At 47.9% G+C, this 21,660-nt stretch overlaps 1 protein-coding gene across 7 annotated transcripts in view; it reads left to right on the forward strand.

Annotated features, from left to right (window-relative positions):
• si:ch211-207d6.2 (sickle tail protein) overlaps positions 1-20,445 on the forward strand; it is a 55,454-nt gene extending 35,009 nt beyond the window's left edge. For 2 of the 7 annotated variants that reach the window (XM_063219064.1, XM_063219063.1), the window contains 16 exons: positions 1-736; positions 1,607-1,714; positions 2,162-2,211; positions 2,471-2,643; positions 3,879-4,054; positions 7,040-7,173; positions 7,706-7,853; positions 8,426-9,002; positions 10,460-10,736; positions 12,269-12,534; positions 13,223-13,438; positions 14,080-14,202; positions 15,433-15,510; positions 15,632-17,320; positions 17,952-18,083; positions 18,617-20,445. The exon at positions 1-736 is cut by the window's left edge and continues 61 nt beyond it. In XM_063219064.1, the coding sequence (XP_063075134.1) occupies positions 1-736; positions 1,607-1,714; positions 2,162-2,211; positions 2,471-2,643; positions 3,879-4,054; positions 7,040-7,173; positions 7,706-7,853; positions 8,426-9,002; positions 10,460-10,736; positions 12,269-12,534; positions 13,223-13,438; positions 14,080-14,202; positions 15,433-15,510; positions 15,632-17,320; positions 17,952-18,083; positions 18,617-19,276 (5,543 nt within the window). In that variant the 3' untranslated portion in view covers positions 19,277-20,445. The remainder of the gene's footprint in view (positions 737-1,606; positions 1,715-2,161; positions 2,212-2,470; positions 2,644-3,878; positions 4,055-7,039; positions 7,174-7,705; positions 7,854-8,425; positions 9,003-10,459; positions 10,737-12,268; positions 12,535-13,222; positions 13,439-14,079; positions 14,203-15,432; positions 15,511-15,631; positions 17,321-17,951; positions 18,084-18,616) is intronic. The other 5 variants (XM_063219062.1, XM_063219058.1, XM_063219057.1 and 2 more) reach the window with 5 other exon arrangements.
• The last annotated feature ends 1,215 nt before the right edge of the window (positions 20,446-21,660 follow it).

Here is a 21,660-nt window from a genome sequence, read left to right on the forward strand (position 1 = left end):
GCAGCCCCATCAGCAACCTGCACGCGCTGCAAGGCTCCATGTCCCCTCCCACCGCCCGCTCCATGCCCTCCTCCCCCTCCCGCATCCCCTACGGCCCCCGCGCCACCGCCACCGCCGGGCCCCTGGCCGGCAGTGCCACCCTCCCCAGGGACCGGCTCTCCAGCGTGCCGCAGCCCACCAGCCGCTCCGTCACCCCCTGCCCCAGCGCCATCCTGGAGCGCCGCGACGTGAAGCCCGACGAGGACCTGGGCAGCGGCAGCAAAGTGGTGGCTCTGTACGACCCGTACGGGGTGCCTGAGGGGCGACTGAGCGTGTCGTCGTCGCAGGGTCCTCACGGCCCTGGGGATGTTGTGGACGGGGCAGCTCCGCCACCACAGCAGCAGCAGCAGCAGCCACCGCCGCCGAGTCAGCACTCCCTCTACAGGCAGAAATCCCGCAAGTATGCGGAGAACCCCATGGCCACGCTGGGGGGGGGCAAGGCCCAGCCGCCGTCTCCGCACCGGGTCAACGAGGTCAGGATGATTGACATGCCGCCGCCGGGCGTGCCGCCGATGGAGCGCGGCTCACCCGTGCGCCGATCCTTCCGGAAGGAGAGCAACGGGGGCATGGAGGTGGTGGCCAGCGTGCACGGCAGCATGGTGTCCCCCGTGTTCGTGGACCTGCCCCCGGGGCACGGTGGCGGCCGGCCGTTCCAAGGCGTCCCCGGCGTCGTCCCGCCGGGTGACCACCACACCAGGTTTGTAAACACGAGCAGTCGGTCGCGGTCGTCTGGGATCTCTTCTTGAAGGCGTCTGAGTTCAGACGTGCCATTTCTCATCAAAAAAGGTGTGGTCTATAGCACAATAGCACTTTTCATGTTTACAGCAATGTGATACGGTGTAACCCAGCCCCAGAGAATGTACAGTAAACATCCTCAAAGCTACCGTGGGCCATATTTACCTTAGAATGGATTCCTTTGTGGTTTCTGAACCTTTGTGGTTGCTTTCATGTGCACGACTTGAAACACGCGCCTAACTAACCCCCCCTTGCTGCTTGTGTAAAGTATTTTTTTTGCTCAAATATGGTCAAGAGACGAGAGATTTATGGGGGAGTTGTATCAGTTTTTTTGCCTCCCTCTCCTTCAGTGATCTACTATCTCTCTCTCCTCCCCCGCATCCGCAAAGACACAGGGTGATATTGTTGTGGTGAACTTGGGCAGATCATTTACATGCCGCTTTTCGCCGGAGCGTGACAGAGATGCAAGATGGCGGCGCAGCAAGGTCTTTAGAAGGGAATCCAACCTTAATATCTGGTGTGATTCATGGCATGCAGATCAAGCAGAACCACAGAGAGCAGGGCACAAGTTGTGGATGAAATATTGACAGAGGGGTGGTGCAGGTTGTTTTAAGCTCTGGCACAACTTGACTTGCGAGGTGTGCACTCAGTGAAATTGTGTGTGTGTGTGTGTGTGTGTGCGTGCGCGTGTGTGTGCGTGTGTGTGCGTGTGTGTGTGTGTGTGTGTGTGTGTGTGTGTGTGTGTGTGTGTGTGTGTGTGTGTGTGTGTGTGTGTGTGTGTGTGTGTGTGTGTGTGTGTGTGTGTGTGTGTGTGTGTGTGTTCTTGCTGAAGCAGTGAGCGAATGAAGGCGATGGAGCAGCAAATAGCCAGTTTGACTGGGCTTGTCCAACATGCACTTTTAAAGGGGCCAAATACTAGTGCAACCAAAGACGCTACCAGGTAATCTTTGTGCAATCATCACGTCACCTTCACGCCATTGTGCAATCAAAGGACAAATGCTTTATTGCTACATATTGTATTCCCATAACTGTAGTGCTTTATACTCTATATCATGGGTTCCCAACCTTTTCTAACTTGGGGCCCTCTTAAAATATTCACAAATGTCCAGGGTCCACGTCTGACCCAATAAATAATACAACTCAAGTAAATCAACAACAAAACACACAAAAGTAAGATTTTGATTTTTAGAAAATGATTTCAAGGCCCACTTGGAATACAATCAGGGCCCACCAATGGGCCTCGGCCCACAGTTTGAGAATCACTGCTCTATATGTAATCTCTATGTTTCCCTGTCGTTCTTTCTGTTAATCGAAATGCTTGCTTATATCTCTGGGCACTCAGCCAATGATGCTGATTCTGATTATTTGTTTATTGGTGCTTTTCCAGTGACAAACCTGTGAGGACAGCATCTCCAGCTAGCAGTGTTAATAGTGGCGGTAAGTCTATGTGACAAGTGGTCCTTACCATGCTAATGAAGTGAGAAAGAGTTAATCCAATTAGTTTGATATAGATCTCAATATTGTTCAACAGCCGATCATGTTAAATGCTTGCACGCTATGCTATATAAGCCAAACGGCTGTCACTACCGCTGTCCCATAGTGCCCTATGTCAAAGAATATGCATAAAAGTTGGATATTTAATTTGCTTCATCGCATATTTAATTCAAACTCCCTTGGGGTCTCCTTCCTCCCTCAGGGGTGTCTCCGGCTCCCGTGCCTAAGAACCGCGTCGTGACGGCGCAGCCGGACTCTATGGCCGTGGTTCTCCACTCGTCGTCCAAAGACACGGAGATGCAGTCCATGCTCAGCACCTTCAGGAGGAACGTGTCAGACCTCCGCCTGCAGCTCCACCAGCTCAAGCAGATGCAGGTGCATATACATACCCCTCCCTTTCAGGAGCACACAACGTTTAGATGCAGCTGCATATACATACCCCTCCCTTTCAGGAGCACATAACGTTTAGATGCAGCTGCATATACATACCCCTCCCTCTCAGGAGGACACAACTTATACACATGGCACATGGCACATGGATATGGATGGATATATGACCACAAGGAAAGGAATCATGTTAACAAATATATTCAGGAGGCCTCAGTTTCACAGAGTCAGAGGCAGAGGTGTCAAAAGTAAAAGCAAAAGTAAAAAAAGCAACACAGTTTCTTTCCAACACAGGTAACTTATCTGAGTAACCAGTAGACCTGTGTACTCGTCTTGCATTCAGCAGACTTTGCCGTAGTTGGGCCAAGTTTGTAGTGGTGTCTTGTTAGATTTTTAGTGTTCTTCAGTCACAACACAGTCAAGCTACCTCATTAGGTACAATGGCGAATAGTAAATGGTGTAACAGCTATGTAATATCATGTGCTAGCTAGTCTTGTACTTACACTATGAATTTACTTTTTACTTTAACTTTTGACACTCCTGGTCAGAGGATACATGATGGAGACAAGAAGCGCATACATGCAATAAGTAGCACATTGTTGTTACCTGGACGGAGGAAGATCTCCATTTGTTAAATGCTGAATGCTGCAGATCACTGATATGGCTTTCAGGCCGACCAGAACGGAGCCGGTGTCGGTGCTCGCACCAGTTGCGTTCGGCACTTAAGTGTTTGTCTGCGAACCGCCAGTGTTCATACCGGGCTCTGAACTTTTTCCGCACGTGACTGTGTTACCCGGATGAACCTGCTGACGACCACGCTGTCGTCACGGTTCGCAGAGAAAAACCTGGTATTTTGCGGTTCACATTGCGAACCAATTTTCCGGTTCGCGAACGCAAATATCTGTGGCGTGAACACGACGGTCGGTTCGCGATTAGGTGTGGGAACGGGCTCCAGCACGGTTCTCAGTCGGCCTGAATGCGCTATAAGAGCATTAACCATTTTGGGCATGTGAATTGTGCATCGTGATTTGTGAATATGCACATTGAAATATGTGTGTACTATGTAATTTGCTAACACATACTCCATAGTACACAATCACATTGTTTGAAAGATCCTACTGAAAGGTAATACTGATTAAACTTGTCCTCAATACAATATTTGCTGTCAGTTCTATGTCTGTGCCCACTGACTCTAACACTGATGACATGTGGCCCATGAACAGCTCCAGAGCCAGGACTCCATGAAGGTGATGATGCGGCGGGCCGAGCAGGAGATCACGGGCCGCTTCACCACCATGGTCAGGCAGCTGGAGGACCCGGTGCAGAGGCAGAGGTCCCAGGTGGACCAGGAGAGGCACACTTATCTGGCCATGGAGGAGAACGTTCTCTCGCAGCTCGGGTAAGTAAAGGGAGCCTCCTTTAGATGTAGACCTTAGCCATTAAGACTCAGAGAGAGGAATTCGTATTTAACGATTTAATGTTAACATAGTTGACAATGGAATTGGCATAAGTAGACAGTATTTGGCGTAGGTCCAATCATCTGCCCGGGTCTTGCGCTGGCTGATCCAGTAGAGCCTGCCGTAGCGGTGCAGCAGGAACTGGACCTTTAACCCCCCGGACAGGAAGACTTGACCCAACTGGTGGTGGTGGGGATGGAGGAGGAGATTTCGGACCGGCCATGCCTAGGCCAGCAAGAAAGGAGAGTTAGACACGTCGCTATAAAGGAAATGGCAGCCGCTGATTGGCTCTGCGAAATGCACAGGTGACCTGAGTCTTCCTGGCAGAACTAACACAGACTACATATCTCAAACATGGCAGATCAAGCAGGTGGTTGCACTGTTGTTGTTTTGTTAAATCCAGGAGTCATTTCATCTGCATTCTACCGTGGAAGGGTTTAGTCTAAAAACACACAAGTGTGTGGAGGGCAAAGACGGAGGGTGTTTGTTGCCTGCCATCAGCAGGAGAGGAATCCATCCATCTAGCTCCTTTTCTCTCTCCCAAGTTAAAAAAGGTTTTGCTTTACACCTGACATTGTGATTAGTAACGTTAATAAACCCTGACAAAACTCTTGTTAAAAAAAGAGATTGATGGCTTGCGCAGATGTCTTGATGAGAAGGTCTCGTCTCCCGTGTCACGGGGTGACGGCTCAGGTCCTGCGTAGCCACGGCTTTTTAGCATGTTCATGGCCATTAGTTGGTGAGGTGACGGGGCAGAAATGGGGCCCGCAGCAGACAAGACTAGAGCCTAAAGAATGTGGGGGCCAGGCAGTGACTCCAGGCCCCAACAGGGTTCCCCCCCCCCAGCCGTGCTGTGCTGTGCCGTGCTGCGCCACCAAAATGAAATGTGTGATCTAAGGTTACCATCTGGAGAAAGTGGAGTGGTAATTACGATGGCCGCTGGCTGCCGTAACGGTTGACTGATTTGTCATGCCTCTGCTTCCCCCATCTCCCTCCATTTAAAAACGTGAACTTACGCAGGTTTCGCGCTCCTGATTTGCACATAGGGTAATTATGGCGGAGCCCTGTGGCGGAATGCGTCCGTGATAAATGTTGGTTTGGAGCCGCATCCCAGCGTAGCGGCTGCGGACGTGTCAGGAAATGAGAGGTTGAGGTATCTGACCCCAGCGCCTGATTCGCTGGCATCGCTCCAGTGCTTGCCAGTTGCCACGCATTTTAATTACAGTTAAAAGTCCCAGCTGATATTGTGTGTGAGTGTGCACTGTGCATGCATGTGCATGTGGGTGCGTGTGGGTGTGAGTCAGGCTTGCTAAGCAGTGTTGTGCCACTGATTGGCACACACACAATGACTTGGTTCTGCCTGAGCTTGTTTAAAGCAGAGGGAAAGCAGATGCAAGGATCTGGTAAAAATTGTGTTTTAGTTTAACCAGCATTTAGACGTCACCCTCACTGTTAACTTGTTGTCTAAAAGCAAAGTGGAGGGAGCATTATTCTGAGCTTAACTGCCTTTTGTTCACATTTGCTGAAAATAAAGCTCATTGTGAAGAGGTGGAAGTCGCTGGCTTATAGTACATACAAAGCGAATGCTCACACCCTCACCACAGCACAATGACATCAGCACTTTCAGGAGGACAAGCTATTGCACGCGCAGCCAGCTCCTCCAGGGAAAAATACTGTCTACAGGTAGTCTTTCTCAACGGGGGTGCTGCAGACCCCCAGGGGGCGTTGGGGAGCTCTAGGGGGGCGTTGACAAGGATACAACTGAGTGGGGGTGGGGTTTAGTTCCCTTTGGGGGGCATTAGTCTTTTTTATTTTTCATTACTAAGGGGGACGTTGTCAGACTCATGATGAGGTGAAGGGAACGTTTGTTCTAAAAAGGTTGAGAACCACTGGTCTAGAGGTAGTTGTTGGGAATTAGCTTAGGTTTAGCTAACCCCCAGTAGTGTTATTGGGCATGAACATGTGAAGCAGGCCCTCCCCAGTGAGGTCTCTGTGTGGTACCCTTGAGTGCCGCCGTGCCCATTGTCTTGTGGCGTTTGTTCTTTGGCCTCGTTACTCCGCCGAGAGCTGAGCTGCTGTTGCTGCTCCCTTTGAGAGTTTTTGTCAACATACTCCACCTGACCGTGTCAAACAGGTTCTGTTTCTTACCGATACACACACACACACACACACACACACACACACACACACACACACACACACACACACACACACACACACACACACACACACACACACACACACACACACACACACACACACACACACCTTTGTCACCAAAGCTTTGACAGAGGAAATATTTTCCCTCTGACTCTAAGTTTGGCTTGTACTCAAGGAAGGAAGAAATCACTAAATCTGCCCTTGTCATCCAGGGTTTGTCACAAATTCACCTCATGTGCATATAATCCTCTGCAGAAGAACTCCCCCCCCCCCCCCCCCTTCACAACAAAAATATTTTAACCTTTCGTTCTACCTCTCATGCCTCACACAGCCATGTTGTTGTAGTTACTTTCTCTTGAAATGTCCTACAGGGGGCAGATAATAAAATGTTAGCAGTGTTACTTTTTACAGGTTATCTGTGTTAGCTGTATACAAAACTATGTTAACACATGTGGATACATGAGAAGGACTTTTTGGAAGTCTTTTTATACACACTGAGGACAGCTTGACGTCGAAACATGCTTGTGGGTTTTTTTGGAAGTATTGCAATAAACTTTAAGCAAGAAGACGAGCCAAAAGTGTGCGCCTTCTGTCTACTTTGCAGGACAAATGAGGAGACAGACTGTTGGCTTTTGCTTCCTCATCGCCCCCCAAAAAAGTTACCTGTGTTGTCAGCACGCAGAGCTACTATCGTGAACCATACTGTATGTGGAAACAAGCAAGGGGGGCCTCTAATGATACCTGCTGTTTTATTATCTCCTCAAAAGGGACTTGGAGAAGTATGTGGAGAAGCTGAAGAGAAACTCCACCTCTGGCTCGACCCGGCCAATCACGCTGAAGGATGTCGAGGAGGGTGCCGTCAACCTGAGGAAAGTGGGAGAGGCCTTGGCTGGACTCAAAGGTGACTTGACTGGGAAGCAGGGAGGACTAGCACTTACCGTCAAGCTAACATTGGCATTTTCACAGGGTGCAGAAAGAATAGACAGGCCCGGTACAGTAGGAGCTATGCAAACTCGCAACTGCCAAAACCAATGTTGAGTTTAACTGACTGTGCATAAACACTCTCCCGAAAAATCCTGGCAATGTAAAAATACAGTATATGGCACTAACATTAGTCTTTTGTTAGTTTAAAAAATGCATGTAGCCTATGTGTTGCCAAAATAGGCAAGATTGTTTAAAAGTCTTGACCACCTGAACCAAACATTCACACAGTACACTGATCTTAGCTATGTGTTAATAATGAAAGTATGCATACTTCTGCATGCCTTTGTCTTGTTACTGTGAACGAGTGAGTATGTGAGCATGCCTGCGGCTATGGTGGCTGCGTCTGGTGTGCAAGTGCAACCGGCACTGGGTGCTGCAGTCGCTGTCGCTGTCACTGTCACTGTCAGTGTCACGTGACTCATGTGACCGGCTTGTGCCCTGCTCCCCAGGCGAGTTCCCGGCTCTGCAGACCAAGATGCGTTCGGTGCTGCGGGTGGAGGTGGAGGCGGTGCGCTTCCTGAAAGAGGAGCCGCACAAGATGGACAGCATGCTGAAGAGAGTCAAGGCCCTCACAGAGACGCTCAGCTGCCTGAGGAGGTGAGGTTGTGGAGGAGGTGTGTGTGTGTGTGTGTGTGGGGGGGGGGGGGGGGGGGGGGGGGGGGGCGGTGTTGGATGGGGTAAAGAGAGCACGGGGCAAAGCTTCGGGGTAGTTGGACATGGGTGTTAGAGTGGATACTATGAGGCATCTGTTCATGACACAAATAGTGTTGAGCTTCACAATATGTATACAGTGCTTTGCAACATCAAACAATGTTATGAATGGAGGGTAATGTTGCATGAGATTGCCAGAGGTACTGTAATGACTGCACCATTAGTCCAGTACTGTTTTCTTTTTCTGAGTGAGTTAGGACTCAAGTAGTGGAGCATTGCATACTCCCTAGCATGCTAATAGCATAGCCCCTTAATGCACACCGTACCTCCTGTGGCACGCTGTCATAGACATTGAAAGTTAACTACTATAGTACTACACTACTATACATTATGACTTAGTCATTGCCATGCTGGTAACAGCTCATTTATAAAGCCGTGTCTTAAGGGGTTAAAGACTGCTCCACATTGCTTCTTTGAGATTTCTGCGTCTCCACTGACTCCACTGTGCGTTCCTGCAGGTATGCCACAGAGGGTGTTCTCCCCTCCCCTGAGCCCCTCAGAGCACTGACGTCCGAGGGCCCACCACCACCGGTGGCTGACGGCTCCGACTCCTCCGGCTCCTCCCGAAGTTCGCCCACTCCGCAACCGCGCTCCCCGGCCGGGGCCATCCGCTCCGAGCTCACGCCCTCCTCGCCCGTGGTCGTGCACCGCGTGCGCAGCTCGCCGGTTGCCATCCCCGTGTGCCAGCACTCCGCCGGCCTCACCCATCACGCCAGCCCGCCGCTCACCCCGACGCACGCCAGGGACACGCCCACCGTGGCCAAGGTCAGCCCGCGCAGCCGCGAGAACAGCCCCGCGCTGCAGAAGAGGAAGGGGAGTCTCCCCAAGGCTGCTGCCGCGACCACCACGGCGGCTCCGGCAGCAGTGGCGGAGGACGCACCTCCGGGCACCACTCCGAGTCCTGGTCCAGGAAGTGCACCCAGTAGCTGTGGCTCAGCCGCATCACCAGCACCAGCACCTGTAAGTGTGGAGGATGGCCCCAGTGCTGCCGGGAGCAGCAGGGCCAGTCCAAGACACAGAGGCCCTGGTCAAGAGGTCAGTAACACTGTTGAGGTCTCGGGGGAGATTGTGTTGCACTGTCTTGCAGTGTGTATAAAATTAAATGGAAATGAAGACTTAAGGGCCGTACACACACATCACTGCTATTTACTAGCTTCTCGCGTGCTCGCCTACTCGCCTCTCTTTCATGGAACGTTTGCTGAAAGTTCCCGCGGCTTTAACTGCCAATGAACAGGCGAGAAGTACCGAACTCTGCCTTCCAATTGGTTACTCGCTTACTCGCCTCTCCTCGCTCGAAGATCAAATATTTTCAACTCGGGATCCGCCCACATCGCATCGCTTGTACAGTACTCGCCTACTTACCTGCTAGTCTCGCTGGAACACATTGGCATTCTATTGAGTTCATTCGCTGAGCGAGTAACTAGCAGCGACGTGTGTGTACGGTCCTTTATGCATGTGTATGTTTTCTCTCTCATGTATTCTCTACGTATCAATGCAACACTGCAGAGTTTTTGATGAAGCACACAACTGATTTACTTTTCTTCGTCCGTTTCATTATGTGTCAGTATCCTTTCTAAAGAGAACTATTTTTGATTGTGAGTCAGAGTATATTGTTGCCTTGACTGAAACGGTTATCCCTGTTTCTCATCTCACTCTGGAAGCTTTTCGTAGTGTTTTCTTTTCTCTGCACTGGACTGCTGGCTACAGTATTGCCCAAACCGCTTAGCCTGCCATATTGTTGTCATGGCTCCCATCTGTGGTTGTAAATGATGGTTGCCATAGAGCTGCCCTAGCTGAATAAGCATGTCAATAAGAATAAGCATCTCTCTTGGGCAATGTGGCCCAAGCAGGACCATGCTGCCTTGCATAAAAAACCCAGAGAGGAAATCTACGTAGTATTAAGAAGTTTGACATAGATTTGAAATTGAGAGATAATGTTTTCACACTTCGAAGAGCCTTGGTGGTGCTCACAGTCAAGAACAGCACTCAGGACTCTGAGGAAGGCGCACATGTGCCGAAACGTCAGTCACTTTCTGCACCAAAATATATATTTTTTAAAACTCTAAAAAAAGTTGCTGAGTGCTCCAGTCATCCCTGGGTCTAGTCTCTGCGAAGTAGCCCAGCTTGTCTTAATATTTTCACACTCTTTGTGTGATAAGTGTTACTTACAGTGCCAAGTGAATTCATGCGAGTGGTTTGATGGGTTTGGCAGGTTAGAGAGCACTCAAGTCAGATCACACCCAACTCACAGACTTGGTTTATTATCAGTACTTAATTGCACCTGAGGGCTTATTGTTCTGTGCCTTGCCTTGTATGTATGGGCAGGTATTGTAGTGTTTTTTGGCAGTGAGCAGGTTGTCTAGACAAGCAGACTACAGCCAGCAGCAGTGTTAACTAATCCACGTTTTTAGAACTAAGAAGTCCCGTGGTGATGGCTGAGGATACCTTGCTCTGCCTTGTGATGAATGGCGCCTTGTCGTTCTCCCCCACAGGAGGAGGAGGAGGCGAAGGAGGAAGGAGAGGAGCAGACGCGGGGGGCAGGACAGGAAGTGGAAGAGGAGGGGGCGCGAGGCAGCTCTGCCCAGCCCGATGGGGCAGACATGGAGAGGCTGCTCCAGCAGACCCAGGCCAGTCTCATGCAGGCCATACCCAGCCTGGAGGTACCGGGCCCAGGCACTGCGCCAGCCGAGCTGCCCCCTGAGCCACCAGCGGTGGAGCAGGAGCAGGAGCAGGAGCAGGCCACCTTACCTCCTGCGGCCCCGGCTCCTGGTAAGGAAAGCACATCACACAGTGCAGTGTCTCCCAAAGAACTTTCATCAGTCAAGGTGGTAGGGGGCTAGCTGGTAGCGTAGACACGTGAGACATGATCATTGGAAAGGCTATTCTGTTCATTTACATAAGAAATATGCAGGGTTCCCATGGGTCATGGAATTTCTGGAATATCATAGAATTTCACAAAAGTTTTTCCAGTCATGGAATTTTACATTTTGCATGCACAGGAGCCCTGAGGAAGGTCAGTAGACCGAAAGCTTGGCCTATTATTAAAAACAACACAAAGGGGATTTAAGTGTGCAGACATTTTTCTTTCAATTTTACACATTTTGCATGCACAGTCATGGAATATCTTGGAATTTTTTTAACAGTTGTGTAAAAGCAAAAACCTTTTTTGTTTGGTGTAAAATCTTGTTTCTTACTGGTTGTACTTCAACACTTCACCAGAGACGGTTTGCTTTCGCACTGTAATGTGCAATATTCTAGAATGCAATGAGCCCACTGAAGTCTGGCGATGGCTCAGCGTCGGCTCTAGGGATGAAGATAATCATCAGTTTTAGCATTTTAAAACACGTTAATGTCACTTCTTTCTGTTCTCAGATGCTTTCTTAAATTATTGAATGAAAAGACGGTAAAATAAGAGAAGTAAATTAGTAAAATAAGAATTGTTTTTCAAGGTTTTATGTTTATTTATGTTTTATTTTATTATTATTTTTACCTTATGTTTTATCTTAATGTTTTAAATGTTTTTTGACTCTAATTCATTTCCCTGTTTTCCTTTCATTTACATTTGTTAACTTTGTGAAGCACATTGAGTTGCACCTGTGTATGAAATGCGCTATATAAATAAACTTGCCTTGCCTTGCCTTGCCTTCTTTGTACGAAACTAGTCATGGAAATTCCATTTTTTTGGGTCTGGACAGTCATGGAAAATCTTTAATTCTGAAAATTTTTATTTCTGAATTAGAGTGGGAACCCTGAATATGATATGAATAATACCCTAAAAGTATGCATTTTGGTGAATCAACTTACACTCAGCAACTTGTTTACATACAAATTACAACACAACATAGTTATCTTTTCAGAGCATCTAGTGAAGGTGGTAGATGTTTGTTGTCAAGGTGAGCACCTTAGCAATAAAGTTAATTTAAACTTAAAATGTACTGTATATTTGCCTTATTATTTATATAAATATGCCATTTTTGTCTTTCATAAAAGGATGTTTGTGCTTGAAAACATCTAGACCTTGTAAAAAAATAGAAAGTAAGAATAACATGTTTACAACCTTCTGTTCCCCAACTTGTCCTTGAAGTTAGTTAGTTTGAAACTCTCTCCATTGAACGTTGTGTATTTTTATGCCAAGCATTGAATTCGCCTTCCCATGGCCATAAAAGTGAAACAAAAGTAAAACCCTATTGTCCGTGTGTGTGTGTGTGTCTGTGTCATGTGTGCATGTGTGCGTGCATGCGTGCGTGTGTATACGTGTGCGCATGCGTTTTTGTGTTTCTCACACCACCCTCTCTCATCAGACGTGCCGCCAAAACCTGTTGCTGAAAAGCCCGCCGCGGCGTCCGGCTCTGCAGCAGAGCGGCCGCCGCCACAGAAGCCCCACATGGAGAAGCCCCACCGGCCCAGTGTGGACAGAGCAAAGGCCGGCTCGGCAGAGAAGGCCAGCAAGTCCCCTCCCCCGCCCCCGCCCCGCAGGTTCTACCCCAGCGGATCGGGACTCACCACCGGGAGGTCGGGAGAGGTCATCTACACCTCCCACAACAGGAAGGACTCCACCTCCAACCAGGTCTGTCGCCCGCTGGGCAGGAGCATGTGTGTGAGTGTGAGTGTGAGTGTGAATGTTAGTGCCTATGTTCACTATTGTCATCCTGTGCAGAGTGCTCGCGCGCGCGCGTGCGTGCGTGCGTGCGCGCACTTGTGTGTGTGTGTACAAATTACTTCCGAGCTGACTGATCTACATGGATATAGACGACTTTAGGGTACAAACATTGTTTAGAGAAGAGAACATGATAAATCCTCCCACTTAAGTTAGATGGGAGCGTTTGAAAAGCAGAAAGCAGTGTGGGTGGGGGGTGTTGAGTCAGTGCAGACCCTGTCAGGCCACATTCCCAGACACATCTGTTTGCAGGACGGCAGAAAGAGGCCCTCATCATAAAAGTGTTGCGAAATCACCTCCGCTCGCCTGAGGTGTGTCATAGTTACCCGAAGCTCTTCCTGCACCGAGCCGCAGCAGCGTGGCTTATAGCGAGCAGCATGGCTCAACTTCAGCGGCATCAGAGCGAAGCCGCCTTTTTGGTTCAGAGTAAAGCCGGCTGCTGAAATTCCACCCCCATGACTGTTGAGTAGAGAACATGGGCGGGGGAGGGGGAGGGGGGGGTGTGTGTTGCTGATGGGGACACACCGGTGCTGTGTTAACACTCGAGTGGCTTTTGTTTTTGTTGTGTGTTTTTTTTTCTTCTTCTTTTTTTTGTCAGGAGGACGAGGAGGAAGCCCCCCAGCCCAAAGCGCTGAAGGTGCCCCCGGAGGTCAAGCCGAAGCCCCAGAGCCCTCCCCCGACTGCGGTCACCGCTCCTCCCCTGGCCGCGGCGACCGCGACCGCCCCTCCGCTGGCGGCTGCTCCGGCAGCTCCAGTGGCTGTGGCCGAGCGCGAGGATGAGGACGAGGGAGATAAGATCATGGCGGAGCTGCAGGTGGGTGGACACGGCACGGCTATCAGGAGGGCCCATCTCCCACTCATCCACACCCATGCACTCACTCACACCACCCTGTCATGCCGCTCACACCTAAACAAACACAGACTGATAACCCACCGACAGCAAAGCACCAATAGACACATACTCACTCGAGACACACAGTCACATTCACAGACACACACAGATGAATAGATAGAGATACAGATTCAAGTGAATAGAGACTGCGGGTAAAAAGGTGGTATAAACTTTGAAAGCAACTGATAGAAATGTGGATTGCACTGCATGTATACAGTGACACCAGTGACTCTTGGCCTGTTCCTGTTTGCTGCGGTCATGCTGCCCTCTATTGGTGAAATGGGTGAACAGCAGGTTTCTATCTCCCTAAAGCTTACTGGGGTACTTGCTCATGATACTGTTGGTCTTTGTGGAATTCTCTGTATTCTAACACATCAGTGTCTTTATTTTCTATTTGCTAAAGTAATATCTCAAAAAAAATCCTTCATGTTGGCTTAAAACATTCATGAAAATTCAGCACAAAAGTAACAATAACAGAAGAAGAATGAATTTTCATGACATACCCTAAAATGTGTCCACAAGGGCCCCTACCTAACCACCTTGTGCTCTAACCTCCCCTTCAGGTGTTTGAGAGGTGCACCGTTAAAGAATTAGAGGCCAGGTGTTTTGTTGACCTCTCTCGTGTTGAGCCAGAGCTGGCGGAGCCAGTGTTGCCTCCAGCCCCCTGCACCCCCCGAGACACCAAGGTAACCGGGTGTGGTGCCATCTAACCAAGCAGCGTGTAGCAGTAGTGTCCTCCATGCTCTCCGGCTCCAGCCGAGAGCACAGCTAAAGCTTCCTCTCCTTGCAGATCTAACCTCTCGCCTCGCCCTAGCCTGCCCTGCCCTTCCCTTCCCATACTGTAGGTTTAGTAGATACAGTAGGGCTGCACAATTAATCCGAAAATAATCGAAATCGTGATAAAATAGTGTAATCGAATTTATGATTTTAATCGTGATTTAATCGTGGCAATAGTGACCTACTTTTGAGAGCGTCCTTGAAGCCAGAACATACTGACAGGCTGGTGTTTCTGGCCAGAAATCTGTCCACTTAAGTTTCATGCTATTGCCTTTACATAATTATTACAATCCATTTTATTTTCCTCATCATGTAATTCATTCTTGGTTATATTTCATCTTGTTAAGATTTTCAAAAAAATCTGCAAAAATCAATAATCGTGATTATGATTTTGACCAAAATAATCGTGATTATGACTTTTTCCATAATCGTGCAGCCCTAAGATACAGTACTAGTAGAGCTAGGATGCCTCATGCCTAATGCGACCTCAGTGCTAGCTGCCACTAACTGCTTTTGAGGCTGTGTGCTCCACTTCGACTGATTTTCCTTTTTTTCCCAAGCAGGTACTTTGGTTTTCATTCAAGTATTATGCTGTTTTGCCATCCTTTTGAATGAGCCATTGCTGTATCAGTGCACGTTGCTGTCTAAAAACTCTTTCTCCAGAACCATTTCTCAAGATCAATAATGACAAAGTTCAGCTTGTGTAATTTTAAAAAATGCATTTCTAATGATGAGTTTGCAATGGGATCATGTGACTTTCTAACACTTCATGTCTCACTGGAATGATATCAATGATCAATCATGCGTTTCCTAATCCTCAGTCCTGGTTTCCAGTTGGATAATCCACACTTCATCCTTCCTTTCTGACAATACTGTCATTTTCATTTTCCTGCATCACTTGGTGTCATTTGAGTGTTAGATCGAAATGTGAATCTTTTGTGTCATGAGTAAAATTGTGCTGAGCGGAAACGTGTCATATTCTTCACTGAGTAATTTGTCTTTAGTCTTTGGTCATGAACCAAAAGCTTTTTTTTAATTTCAGTGCCATTTTAGATGGGCACAGTCTCTGTTCTTCCCAAGTGCAGACTGCTAGAAAAAATCATGTGTCTCAATAATGCTATGCTCAAAAACTATCCTAGCAGACCCCGGTTCACCAGGGTGAAGAGACTAACCAGCGAAAAGAACCAGGGAAAGAATCCACTCCACAAGGATCCAGGGTAAACACTGTGTCTCCTGCTCATTTCGATCCTTCATTTTGTATATTGCCTATACAATTACATTCATTTTATTTTTTCCTACGCCATTTTCAGTGTGCTTTGATGTGTTTGTCTTTGCCAGGTCATATATTACGTCACTGGACAGATTTCCAATGAGCGCCCTGCGGCCGACACTGCACAGCCAAAGGAGGGCAGGGAGCGCGTCCTCTCCCCAACCAAGGTGGCACATGCGAATGCTTTTGACATTTCCCAGAAGCCAAAGTTGTTAACATCCGATGAATTCCCCACAGTTTCCCCCGAGGCAGCAGGCCAGAACAACAGGGCCCAGCCATCTGCGCTAGCCAATGATGCAGCTGGGTCAAAGGCACCGAGTCCTGAAGCAGCAAAGATCCCCAGTCCTTCAGAAGAGCCTATCCTGTCACGAGTAGCTGCCCAGGACAGCCGTGCCCCTCCTTCTGAAGAGGGGGTCATTGTCGAGAGGCCAGTGAACGGGATTCCAAATGCATACTTCACCTCGTCATCGAATGAGGAGGAGAGTGTGGCCAGTGACGAGGTGGTGATGAGGTCCAGTAGGGGCAGGGCGAGGTACACGGAGGAGGCCAGTTTGAGCCCCGACCTCATGGAGGAGGAAGGGCCCCCACCTCCCTCCACGGACAGCATCGCCTTCATGATCACGCAGACCAAAGTGCAGGCACTGTCCACGGGAGAGTACAGGGAGCTGGTGAGCACCAAGGGAGGCGAGGTGCAGACGGTGAAAGTGGGCACGGACCAGACGCTGTGCACACCCGAGGAGTGCGGCTACAACCGCAAGCCGGTCATCATCATCTTCGACGAGCCCATGGAGATCCGGCAGGCGTACAAGCGGCTGTCCACCATCTTCGAGGGCGAGGAGGAGCTGGAACGGATGCTCTCGGAGGACAGGATTGAGGAGGAGACAGAGGACGATGAGGATGAGGTGGAGGGCAGAGCGGGCAAACAGGACAAGTCAAATGAGGTCGCTGTGGGTGAAAAGGCTGTAGGCGTTAACCGAGCCAACAGATCCTTGGCCAGTCCAAAAAGCCACAGGCCTCTTAGTAAGGTCAGTAAACCTCTGAGCCCGCTCGAGCCCTTGTCACCGGACCTGGACAATGGCTCCAAAACTGAGGTGAATGCCAATGACCCAAAGCAAGACGCTAAGAAGAAGTTTAAGTTCAAATTCCCCAAGAAACAACTGGCAGCGATAGGGCAGGCCCTCCGCACGGGGACCAAGACGGGCAAGAAGACCCTGCAGGTGGTGGTCTACGAGGACGAAGAGGAGTCAGACGGCCCGCTGAAGGAGACCAAGAGGTTTGAGATCCAAGGAAAAACCAAGTCCAGCCAGACATCTTCCATACCCACCGTGACCTCCATCCCCAAAGCTGCACCGCAAACTGGAACCAAGCGGACGGAGGAGATCCGCAAGAACACCTTCAAGACCCTGGACAGCCTGGAGGAGACGATTAAGGAATTGGAGAGCACGATAACCGACATGGGGCCCAGGTCTCCCACTGGGACGGCCCCACCTGAGGGGCCCTCGTCCCCGCGAGGAGGCTCCAAGGTCAAGAGGTCGGTGTCGGACTGCTCACAGGCTGAGGGCAGCCCGTCTAAGCGGGCGGCGGCCAACGAGCCGCGAGCCTTGAAATCGTCGTCTCTGCGGAGCAAGAAGGGCAAGCCCCACCTCCCCCCTCGGCCGACGGCCAACACCTCAGCGGTCACCACTGCTGTCGCACCTTCATCCTCTTCCTCAGCATCCTCCTCTTCTTCCTCCAGCACCAACGGCAACAGTAAACAGGTCTCTCCCCAGCTGCTCTCCCATCCCATCCCCAAACCCCCTCTTTAACGCCGGTACCTTGGGTCTGCTCGTGGGCTCACCCTACCCCCTCCCTACCCACCCAACTCCATTCTAATACTGATTTCATAAATCACAGGTGTTTTCCTAGGTGCTGGGAATGGGCAAAACACTGGGATACCCTCTGCTTCTGTGTGATTTCGTGTTGACATGATTATGGATTTGATTTTTTGGTTTCTGCATTTTCTTTTTCTTGCTGTCTTCTTGATCTCTCTATTTGTGTGTGTCTGTGTAAGTTTTTATGTGGTGTGTGTGTGTGTGTGTGTGTCCTATCCTAATAGTTTTTGGCTACTCAGGCTTGAATTTGGTCATTTGGCCAAAGGTCTCACTTTTTTCTCTTTCTTAGAAAGACTGGTCTTGATCTTGTGGAACTTCATTGTGCATGACTCATGAGTCTATAATGGGGTTTATTGTGGATTGACTTAAGCATGCTGCCGCCAACTTCCACCTTTCCAGAATCATGTCTCTAATCAGAAATCTCTCTCTCTCTTAATCTCCTATGCTCTCCTCTGGAGCTGCCTGCCTGACTGAGCTACACGCCGATCACTGACGTCCTGTGCGTTTGTCATTCTAGAACACCGGCGGTTCCTCCTCCACGAGTCGACCCTCGCTGCCTTCCCCCAAGACCCGGCAGCAGCCCGGCCCCGGCACGGACAAGGCCGGGAAAGCGCAAAAGCTCCAAGATTCCCAGAGGCAGTTCAGACAGGTAGTTCTGCTGTGAGGCAGTTTTAATGACAGGACACTCATTTTTGTTGTTCTAAATGGCAGAGAGAAACAGTTGTCGTGTTCAGCGTTGTAAAACTGTGAATTGTGAACGTTTTCTTGTGGAGTGGCCTGTGCCTATGTGAATCAGCTGTGATGTCCCCTCCTGTCCTTTGTCTCGCTGGTCACAACTGTTTCCATACACTGCTACCATACCCACCCCCTTGAGCATGTTCATTGTGTAACCACCCATATACATTTACTAGATCATTCATTTGATATTCTTTGAATCTCTCTGATGCAGTATTACTGTCAAGTCAAAAGAAAATATAATATTTGGATTAATTGCAATGTTTCATGACAGTTGTATGACAATAGTGCTATGTGTTTTATTTTGATAAAAAGAAATGTGTAATTGAGTTCAAGTAATGTCTTACAGTATATACTGGAAAAATGAGAAAAAAAGCTTATTATCATCATGGAGCTGGTTCACCATCCTACTTGACATTCCATGTCTTTCGGCATCTTTGTTCGCAGGCTAACGGGAGCTCTATGAAAGCTGATGGGGATAGTAAACATGCTTTCCTTGCTTTACCTGCTTCTAAGATCCCAGCCTTTTGTCCTAGTACTGGAAAAGGTAGCTTATCTTCTCCTAACTCAAACATGTCTAAGCTTACTAATCCACCATCTGCCTCTTCCTCCTCCTCCTCTTCCTCCACCTCTCCCCTCAAGTCCTCCATTCCGTGTCTAAATCTTGGCCGGCATATTCGCACCTCAGCCCATCCCCTCCCCCGACCACACCCCCCAAACGATTCCCTCCAACTACATGGAGGCAAAGGCCAGACCCTTGGCCTCCTGCAGCAGCAGCAGCAGCAGCAGCAGACTCAAAATGGCCGACCCCACAACTCCCCATCAAATCACCCCGTCACCATGCCCCCATCGTCCACCAGTTTAAACCACTCCTCTTCTTCCTCTTCCTCCTACTCTTACTCCTCCTCTTCCTCCGTGTCCCCTACTTCCACCTCCTCCTCGTCCTCCCCCTCTTCCCCTTCCCTCCTCTCCCCTACGGCCGTGGCGCAGGGAGGCAGGGGAGGCCGGGCGTCCCACCTCCACAGCATCGGCGCCGGGCGACCACAGGGTGGCAGCGGCGGTCCGCCTGCTGTCGCCCCGACATCATCCTCCAGGGACATAGCATGATCTCCATGTTCTTTTGATTTTTGTATGTTTATATGTGTGTGTAGTCATTTTTTTATCTTCTGTCTATATTTCTGTCATTTTTATCTCCTCCTCCTCCCTCCTCCTCCATCAGTATGTTCTCTAGTGTTGTTTTTTATGTTCATGTTTTCAATCTATGCCAGTTGAATCTCTCTGATGGGTGTAAACTGCCTGGGAGGCTGCTTGATGTGAGGTGAGAGTGTAACTTGTGAAAATTAAGTCAGTCTTTTGAGTCTTTACAAGTATTGCTGAGTTTATTCACTGTCTTCGCAAGGTTATTTAACTCTTTGCTTATAATACTCCCAAGAGAGAGGGAAATATGTAATCCATTAGATTTAGTGCTAGACGGTCGGTGCTTTGACAGATGTTTCTTTTTTTATTTATGTAAAAGGTTAGCAGTTTTAATGGATGGTATTGAGAATATATTTTATAAAATATGTGTGGGAATGAATAGATCATGTTAAAATAGAATCACTACAAAAAATGTACAAAATATTTTTGAATTCAAAAAAGACAAAAATACTTAAGTATATATTTTCACCTACGTTGGCTCTAGATGTGGCCACATCTGTAGGAATACTTTGACACATATAAAGTTTGAATTAATTTTGAAAGGGAGTTGAAAAGGCAGCATTTATTTGTAGAAGGCATTTTAAAAGGTTCCAATGCACTGCCAAATAATATCTCAGATCAATATAATTAGACCAATATGGAACCTGTACTCAGTATGTCTGTACCAACATACCAAAGCACTTGGGTGTTTGTTTTACATTTCCAGACAGTACTGTGCACGATAGCCAGTGTGTGAATAGAGAACAAGAAAAGGCACTATTGTAGGTTGTCTCTTTCAGCCGAGTCACAGAATCACTGGTGTTTGGAGATAACTACAGTATGTGATGCAGTGTTTTGAAGAAGAAAAAAAAGAAAGAAAGATATACAAGTATTTTGGTTGATTTTGGCCAAAGTTTACTTCAATGCATGCCTTTCAGATGTCTGAGATTAAATGTGTTTGCACAGAATATTGTAAATAGATGGTTTCTTTCTCTTATAATTTTATAAGCTTGTATAACATGTACAAAGGCTCTGTGGAAGAATTTGTGTGCGTGAAGGTGTCTGACCTAATAAAGGGCTGCCTGCTTGTAGAACTTTAATCTGTGTGGAGATTTTTTTTTTTTTTTACTTAGGAGCAACCTCAATACCGTTTTCAGTAAGAGTTTCAGTAGTTAAACTGTAGTGTAGACATTTAGTGTTACTCAAATAATTGATTGAAGTATCAACATTATCAGGGGAATCTTGCAAATACACATGTGTGGTGCGGTTTGGATGGAACTAAGTCATTTAATTTCATATAAGAACTGAGAATGTCAAATAAAATCATTCATTCATTCATTCAAGGTACCAACACAGTATTTGGATATTGTTTTCTGTCTAATACCTCATCGAAATGTGTGCGCGCATTACATTAAATCGACTTGGCTGACATGCGTTTTGTCATGGACAGATCATATGGCGATACAAACTTTCACTATAGCAATATTTACAAATGAAATAATTGTATTTTTTTCGTAACACTTGTATGAAAGATTCCCTACCCTAGATTACTTATTGTCAGTTAATAGGAAAGGCTCATTGGTAGGCAATAGAAATGATCCAGAGACTAATTCTTTCTTCAGACTCATTAGAATGCAAGCAATTTTGACTGTGCGTTCCATCTCATGATAAAATCAATTAACACATGATAAAGAAACTTCTAGTGAGCACCATTCATAGCTCACAAACCCTCCCTTGTGTAAAGGTGATTGGCATACCTATTAACTTGGACTTTGCCATGAAGACAATTATTCTCTTAGTTTTATAGATATATCAGCAGACTGTCAAATGTTCACAATGCATGATGATTACAGAGATGCCCCTTGTTTTTGCCATCATAACATTTTCAAGATTATTTGTGGTCATCCATTTTCATTGCCTTTCATCACAACACTGTTTATATGGTTAAATTTCTTTCTGTACCTGCTACAATAACATGCAAACCTATAAATATCCCATCCATTGCTAATAAATTAACAATTTAGATTCAAAATGAAGCAGTGGATGGGCATACACGTCACATCTTTTAAAAACCCTGCCAGTTTAATTAGCTCCGTTTGAAATTTCACACTTAATGAATCCCAAGGCGTAGCCTCGTTAATTAGCCACTAATTTGTATATTAATAATACGGGGTAGAATTTGGTCCGCTTGTTGAAAAGCGTCTGAGAGGGAGGAACAGTCAGTAATTAAAATGTAAGTCCTTTTAACATTTAGGAGTAATTATTATTTTCCCTGGTCTTCCATTGCAGGGATGCATCAACAGCATAAATCTTTA

Source organism: Engraulis encrasicolus, chromosome 16 (assembly GCF_034702125.1).
Source record: "Engraulis encrasicolus isolate BLACKSEA-1 chromosome 16, IST_EnEncr_1.0, whole genome shotgun sequence".
NCBI classification, from domain to species: domain Eukaryota; kingdom Metazoa; phylum Chordata; class Actinopteri; order Clupeiformes; family Engraulidae; genus Engraulis; species Engraulis encrasicolus.